This window comes from Perna viridis, chromosome 7 (genome assembly GCF_037379345.1).
Source record: "Perna viridis isolate PV_CMFRI_1.1 ecotype Kerala chromosome 7, ASM3737934v1, whole genome shotgun sequence".
In the NCBI taxonomy this organism is placed as follows: Eukaryota; Metazoa; Mollusca; class Bivalvia; order Mytilida; family Mytilidae; genus Perna; species Perna viridis.
The window spans coordinates 23,267,333-23,274,936 of NC_142451.1; the positions used below are offsets into that span (position 1 = coordinate 23,267,333).

Here is a 7,604-nt window from a genome sequence, read left to right on the forward strand (position 1 = left end):
ACAAATTTACTTGCGTATCCAACATGGGGATGCGTGGGGTATGTGAGCGTGCTCACTAAGGTTCTTTAATAAGTTGTTATTATCTCCCTTGCAACGTGGCTAGGTATCATGAAAACCCTAAAACCAGACAGGAGCACATGATTAGTGCTTCACATATTTCTTATTCCCAAATATCTTTTTATTGGAAATCCTTCAGTAAGCCTCATAGAATAAACTGTATTTGACAAAGTATGCAAATGAAGGTTGGTTACTGGAGAAAATAAGACTTTTAAAGTTTGGTTACATTCCACTATAAAAAGTACAGGAAAATTCCTGTCAGAATTTTACACTATAACCAGTTTCATTTTACACTATAACCAGTTTCATTTCACACTATAACCAGTATATGGTATATAGCAAATCCAAGAAAAAGGAATACAGGAATAGTTTTTTTAAGGATGTCACAAATGTGTTTGAACAGGTGAATCATCCTCTGTCTGACTTTTAGGCAGACCCATACTTAATGTACCATTAATGTCCTGTTTTTGCCCTATACCTCTTTGTTGTATATGTTTGTCCACAGTCTGTTCAACAAGTAGATGTGCTTTAGAACCACTGTTTCATCATGTTAGGTTTTTATTTAATTTTTATTATTGTATTGAATAGTTTGTACATTATTATTGTATGAATTGTTCAACTGGAGCACATGATATGCCCACCCATGTCTTTAGCATTCAAAGTCCCATAACTTAATTGAAAAGATTTGGCATTAATAGAATATTAAGTGTTATCCAACCATATAATAGTGAAAAAAGGAAGATGGCAAATTGCTCAAAATGAAATAACTGGTAAACTACATCGTGAATTTTGCTGAAAATTGAACTTAACCTGTATTTTATGGTACTTAACAACTTCGCAAAGTTTTAAAAAAAGTTCATTGATCTGTTCTCAAGTTATCATCTAGAAACCCTCAGGAGAAAGATGGATGGACATGCAACTTTTCGTATGAATATCATGTAATACCTTGCCACTTTGTACAGCAGGGTACATGGTTGTATAGAAACAAAACTTCACTTTTTTCTACCAAGAAACATAGGTTACATTCTGCCATTAAAATCTTTCAAAACAAAGTATTTTAAAATTATTGTGTGGATGGATAGACAGTGGTATACTATAATACATCTTTCTGCAACAGTTTTATATTGATTGATTATTGTTGAATGCCCCATGGCAGATATTTCATGTATTTTAGGATGAGAGTGTTGACCAATTGAACAGACCATATTTTGTACTAGTCCGAAACGCTGAGAGGGTTCTTTATTGTGCTATCACACAAAAGCACTGACACATAATTCTGACTCTGAGCCAACCAGTGGTCACTCTTTTCCCTTGCATACCATACTCTTGGTGAAGAAGCAGTGACTACCAATTTTAGTCTTTGGTGTGACTGGGCTGGGGATCACAACCTACGTCACTTAAGACATAGGGCGGTCACAAGTAGTCGAAAGAGAAAGGAAAACTATGACAAGTTGAACAAATCAGTTAAAACATTACCTACAACTGAACAATAATATTAGCTAAATGTAATGGCCACATCAATAATAATAAAACATATACACATAAAACATTGATACAATTTATTGCACATAATAAACAGGTACATATATGTAGTATGAAATACAAAACAAGAAATAAAAAATAATAGGGAGCATAGTTTGTTCACAAGCATTTTTGAATTATAGGTATTAAAACTAATAAATATTATTAAGTAAATCTTCATTATTATTATACATATAACAACTCAAAAGACTGCTTCATATTATGTGAAGTCTGATGCGAACATTTTGACAATTTTTGCCAGGGTTAAAAATTCCACAATTGCTAAAACTTGAGCCAGCATTGAAACTCTAATGTACACAACTTTGGAACCTTACTAGCAGTGAAAGCACTGAAAAATTAAGCTAGCCCAGCTTGAAATTAAATTGTCTTTGACGGGAAAGCTGGCTAATACACCTATATTTGAAACTCAGTTTTGGCGTAAAAAGTTTCAAACTTATTGATGTATCAAAACAAGTTAATTTATTCTTAACAGTTAGTCCCAAAATTCTGTCAGGTAGAATATATCATATACTAGTTACACATTTTACAGGACGACCTACATACTTCAAATGATAAAATTGTCGAAAGTTGTATTGTCACAATAGATAGAAGGGATTTTTTTTACAATGTATGTATCCTACACTGAAATTAAAATTAAATAAACCAAATTAAGCTTAAGAAATAATTTCCTTGATGAACATAAGATTTAAAAAAGAATTAGACACTTTTTATCATTTTGAATTTTCCGCCAATTTCATTTGGTTAAAATCACTGCTATTATTTCCTGTTTATTAACTGGTAAAGTATTAATGATAGATTTTTACGTATTAATGTGTTAATTGGAACATGCTCAACACAATTTATACTTCTTGACACATTACTGCAAGAACTAAATTCCCTAAATTTATTACTAAATGTCTTCCATTACTAAAAATCTTCAGTTGATTTGAATACTAGACCATAATTTTATTTGCAGAAACCACAGAATATTATTGCGCTGAAAAATTGTCAGAAATATATTTACCGGTACTGGTTATAAAAAAGGTATTCAATGACATTAAAGGAATTAAATTTGAACTATATTTTTGTGTAGCATTCAGAAATAGTAATGAAGTTCCAATAATGAACCGATGACATAAGGTATTTTGATCCTGAAGGATCAAAAACCCAAAAAATCGACTGGTCAGTGTGCTTGTTTTTGAGATATGAGCATTTTAAATTTTGGCTGGAAAAGGACTTCTCTTGATTTTCCATAAGTTTTGTCTTGGTAGGTTTTATCTATTTTAAAATCCTAAAGAAATAACAAGGATTTCATAAAAACTTCCCAAATAACGTGTTAAGGTGTTTTAAATGAAATTATGAAAAGAAAAGTGGGGGTCACTAGGCAAAAATATTAATGGTATGAAATGGATAAAACCAGAGGAGTCCAAAAATCTGACAAAAATGGTTGAACAAGAGCAGTGAACATCCATAAGTAACCAGATGACCAAACAATTAATGTTCCAATAATTATTTCCTTGCAAAAAGAAAGTTGGAATGTTACGTTATAACCAGAAGATACCATATACAGGTAATTTTTCGCTGGGAGCTGATTATGGCATATTTAAGTGGTCTGTCTAAAAACACCAAAATAAATTCAGAAAATATTTATTCTGGGTTAAGTGCTTAGTGCACCTATATCATCTCCCACAATTAGAAACTCCAAAATTATTATTATACTTTTTGCCCAGGCCTTTTTGTTGCAAAATTGCAAAATTTTACACCCACCTTATAGTTACTCTAAATAAACAACAAATCGATCAGCTACTAAAGCAAAAAGGCTAGAACAACATTAGCTTTTAACCATAGCCTTTGTTGGTGTTATATAAAAACCGTTCATCTGTACCAATCCACCAATACTAGGTGACATTTATGATGAATATGACAGTTTTAATCTGTATGTTTTATCATTTGTTCTGTCCTCCATCTATTATGGCCTTCTGTTTTGCTGTTTCTTTCGATACATTAGCATACAATTTGTTTAACCTATCCTGAAAACAGTACCATCTATATATCAGTATACAACTTGTAACCTAAAACCAGTTAATCTTATCATGCTTATCATGTGGTTTACATGAAATTGGATTTTTTTTGTACAACTGACATAATGTGCAGATACTTTTATTCATGGGTACCAGTTTTCATGAAGTAGGGAAAAGTTATCAGTTCGTGGATTCTTGAATTAGTGGATTTGAAACTCTATCAAACAAATGAATGGGAAATTACCTTTTCATTGGGAACCAAATTTTCATAGTTTAACAAACCCACGAAAATTGGTACCCCACGGACAATAATACTTCCACAGTAGACACAAACCAAATACATTTACTCATACTTCAATCTAATGAAGTACAATGACTTTTGATTAATGCTAACTGAAAAAAATAGAAGGATGCATTTGAAGAATGTGCATTACAAAAACATATCAAAATCACACAAAAAAGTAAAGTTCAGTTACCAGACACTTTTTTACTGACTGGCTGAGAGATATTTTTTAACATTCTTAACTACTCTTTTGGACAAAGTCTAAACTTTTTAGGGGTGCAGATTATGTGAAATTTATTTTAATCTTATTTTCAAAAAAACACTAATTGAATATATAAGAAATACAGAAATATAAAGCTGCAAAAAATGAACAGAAATAAATTTGGAAACATAAAATGATACAAAAGTAAATTTGAATATTTCAGAAAAAAAGCATATAAGTAAAAGATACAAATGCTGTTAAAAGGTGCTGTTAACACACAAGTTACCTTCTATATACACAGGCAAAATTATATCACATGATTTTCACCAGAATTGAGCAAATAAATTTATGACAAAGTTCTTGCGAAAATTAGGGTGAATTGAGCCCTCATGTGAAATTCATGCAAATTGTTCACATGAAATTCATGATAAGTGAATTTCATGTGAAAATCATGTTAATTTCATTTGAAGTTCACATGAATTTCATGTAAAGCTTGATTAACATGAATTATACATGAAAAATAATTTCCTGTGTATATACATTGAAATTTTCCTGTCAATTGACTATGAGTTAAAAGTGTAGTGTACCTGGGCATTTTGAAGAATGTTGTTGACAAGCATTACCCTCCTTCTGGAATTATTCAGCTTTTTTACATATGGTTCAAGGTCTATTGGGAGGCCTTGCAGCTCTGCTATCTTTTTCAGATCTAAGGAGTGAAAACAAAGTGCATTGTATTGATAATTACCAACAATCTAATTAAAAACCGATCTTGCAGCTCCCTGATTTTAATTAGATTAAATTATCAAGAACTACACAAAATACTCTTGAATTCCAAGTTGCAGAAGAAAAAAAAACAGAATGTACAATTTTGTGAATGTCAATAGACTTCTTGCAGCAGTATAACATATTTTGCCTGGAATTTATCTTTTTTTTTTTTAATTTAAACCAAGTTTACAAGCGAATGTCAGGCCTTAAAATTTATGGGCCAAAACCAATTTTCACTGGCCATTCCCAGAGGAAAAGTTCTAAAGTCACACACTACAGTTGATATCCTAAAGTTAAAAATACATGTAGTAACATATTGACATAGCTCCATTCTAATAAGGGACTACCGGAACAAGAACAAACGAGTAATACTCTGCAGGTATATATAAAAAATTAACATTTGGGATCTAGATTTTTTTTAAACTATCATAACATACCATCAGCTACAAGATCTATCTGCTGACGAAGTTCAATTTGACTCTCTCTATAAGGAAAGAAAACCTTTAAGCAAACATTTATACAAGTGTTTTCATGACATATTTTTATATTTTAGACTTGAACTTAAATCCCTATTGAAAATGTTGAGGTCCAAAAAAAAAATTTTTTTAAATCATCGACTAATTTCATGTCCTTAGATTGCAAAATTTATCAGTTTTTAAGTTGGATCAGTTCACCACAAATACATTATTTACCTAATAGTTCAAGGTGCAGAGGGTCATATGGCAATATGTAGCCCGGTTGGTAAACCAAAAAATAGAATGGACTGAAGTGAAGCTGAAGACTATTGAATTCATTGAATGATCAACTGGTCCATATATTGCAATTCAACCCAAAAAGTCATGAACTATTGTCTAGATATTGTACTAACTCTTGATCATTCATCCAGAAGAAATGAGAAAAAAGCATATACAACCTCTTTAATGATGACATCAGATTCTTAATTTGAAAGTGAAACAGTCCAAATAATTTCTAACCAGTCTATATAAAGTTACATGGACTTTCTGATAAAACAAAGAAAATAAACAATTAAAAATCTTTATGGTGTATCCATCAGCACCATGAAAACTGATTTTTTTCAACGGGTCATAGTTTTCTGGTCCATGCTCCCAGTTTTTAGTGGAGTCCGAGTTGCTCATTTACTTTTGTTACTTTGTATGTAAGATTTTAGTTACTTAATGTTCTTTGTTGTGTATGTCTGTTTTCCATGTCTGGTCTTTGTCCCTGGATTACATTCTTTTGATTATCCCTATAACCTTGGTTCCCTTGATTACTCTTAAAAGTATAATATTCACAATGTATCAAAATTAATATGTTGAAATGGCATAGGTTATGCTTTCCTTATATATTTAAAATATTTTGTGCTAACAGTACATGAGTCTTTTAAGTTGAGTTTTATCATGTGATGTATGTTTTGTTGTCTGCATTTGCTAGTGTTAATGAAGTGATTGACATTGAGTGAAATATAAGGACTGAATTATTTGTGTTACTAATGTTTGCGCCTATCAAACTGGTTAAATGCTTTTGTCAATCTTTGGTGTATTTTTTAATGTTTAGGGTGAAAAGTGATGCTCACTTTACAGAATTGGTGTATTTATCATTTCAGTGGCCTGTCAAACACAGACTCTGGATGTGGTTGATGGCCCATATACATGTACAGCCTTTTGCCGTTTGTTTATTTTTGCTTGGCAGAGTTGTTGTCTCTTTGACACATCCCCTTGACCACATTCTTTTCTATACTAACTTATTAAGCCATTTATTAAACTCTAATAACATTAACCTATTAGAAGTAAGCATAAAATTAATGTACATATATATCTGATTTCAGTCTGGAATAAATATAAAGTCCCCTGTTCATATATGCAGGTACCTGAAAGCCCAAAACATGATCAGGTAAGAGACAGATAACGTTCAGACAGAATATAACAAAATGAAAACAAGTTGATTCAACCAATACAGGTGTAAGGAAGAACATTCATGAGTTGTTTAGTATGGCTAGCGCTTGTAATACAAACAAACCATTCTGAAAATTTTTTTTAAAATGGCTTATCGTCTTTATTCCATATGTGTCATAGCCTAAAATCAGGTTTTTCTTTCTTATGACTTCATCCTATTATAGAAGACAACTGCCTCATCTGTACATAAAACATCTTTTCGATTTCTAAAAATAATGCCAATGGCAATGTCGGAAACGCCCACATATCAATCTTGGAAACAAGACATTATTTTTACTGACCTCACTGTCTTTACTCGTCCGTCAATTTCTTCAACAGATGGTTTTAATAAATCAACTAATCCATCCGCTATGGCATCCCGAGTCGAACAGTCTAAAGGTTTTTCTTCGACTTGGTTTGTTGCCATTTTAGGGTTTCTTAAATGCGGGGGGTGGAAACATAAGCTTGCTAATCGTTTTCTGATATCAACTTCGTCCCATATTATATTCGCTCAAAATCCGATTATTCATTGTCGAAGGGATTTGAATACAAAATAAAATATATCTGCAATTTAGTGTCCATACGAAAGCAATCATTGTTTCAGGAATTAAAGTTCTTTACCAGTATACTACATATCAATATTATTCCCCATTTTAAGTATGCGTTCCTTAAACTAAACAGGCGCGGATCCAAGGACTGGCGTACCGGGCGTAAGCCCCACCCCCTAAATCGGAAAGAAAAAAGGTTTTTCACCACAAGGTTCATCCCATAATATTTTTGCCTTGCTTTGCACGCCATTTAATTCAATTACCCCCCTAACTAAA

At 31.9% G+C, this 7,604-nt stretch overlaps 1 protein-coding gene across 1 annotated transcript; it reads right to left on the reverse strand.

The window, feature by feature from the left end:
• Nucleotides 1–1,599: 1,599 nt before the first annotated feature.
• LOC148611867 (SNARE-associated protein Snapin-like) lies at nucleotides 1,600–7,249 on the reverse strand. The gene is made up of 4 exons (XM_088592827.1): nucleotides 7,083–7,249; nucleotides 5,287–5,333; nucleotides 4,672–4,790; nucleotides 1,600–3,608 (listed from the first exon to the last, which is right to left on the reverse strand). The coding sequence occupies exons 1-4, from the start codon at nucleotides 7,205–7,207 to the stop codon at nucleotides 3,525–3,527; spliced, it is 375 nt and encodes a 124-aa protein (XP_088448953.1). The 5' UTR covers nucleotides 7,208–7,249; the 3' UTR covers nucleotides 1,600–3,524.
• Between the last annotated feature and the right edge of the window lie 355 nt (nucleotides 7,250–7,604).

Bases quoted from the DNA above. Each gene is read 5' to 3' on its own strand.
- LOC148611867 (XM_088592827.1), bottom strand. From the start codon at position 7,207: ATGGCAACAAACCAAGTCGAAGAAAAACCTTTAGACTGTTCGACTCGG. The intron at 5,334-7,082 runs GTCAGTAAAAAT...CTTTCCTTATAG, and splicing joins GGACGAGTAAAGACAGTGAG to AGAGAGTCAAATTGAACTTC. The intron at 4,791-5,286 runs GTATGTTATGAT...TTCACTCCTTAG, and splicing joins GATAGATCTTGTAGCTGATG to ATCTGAAAAAGATAGCAGAG.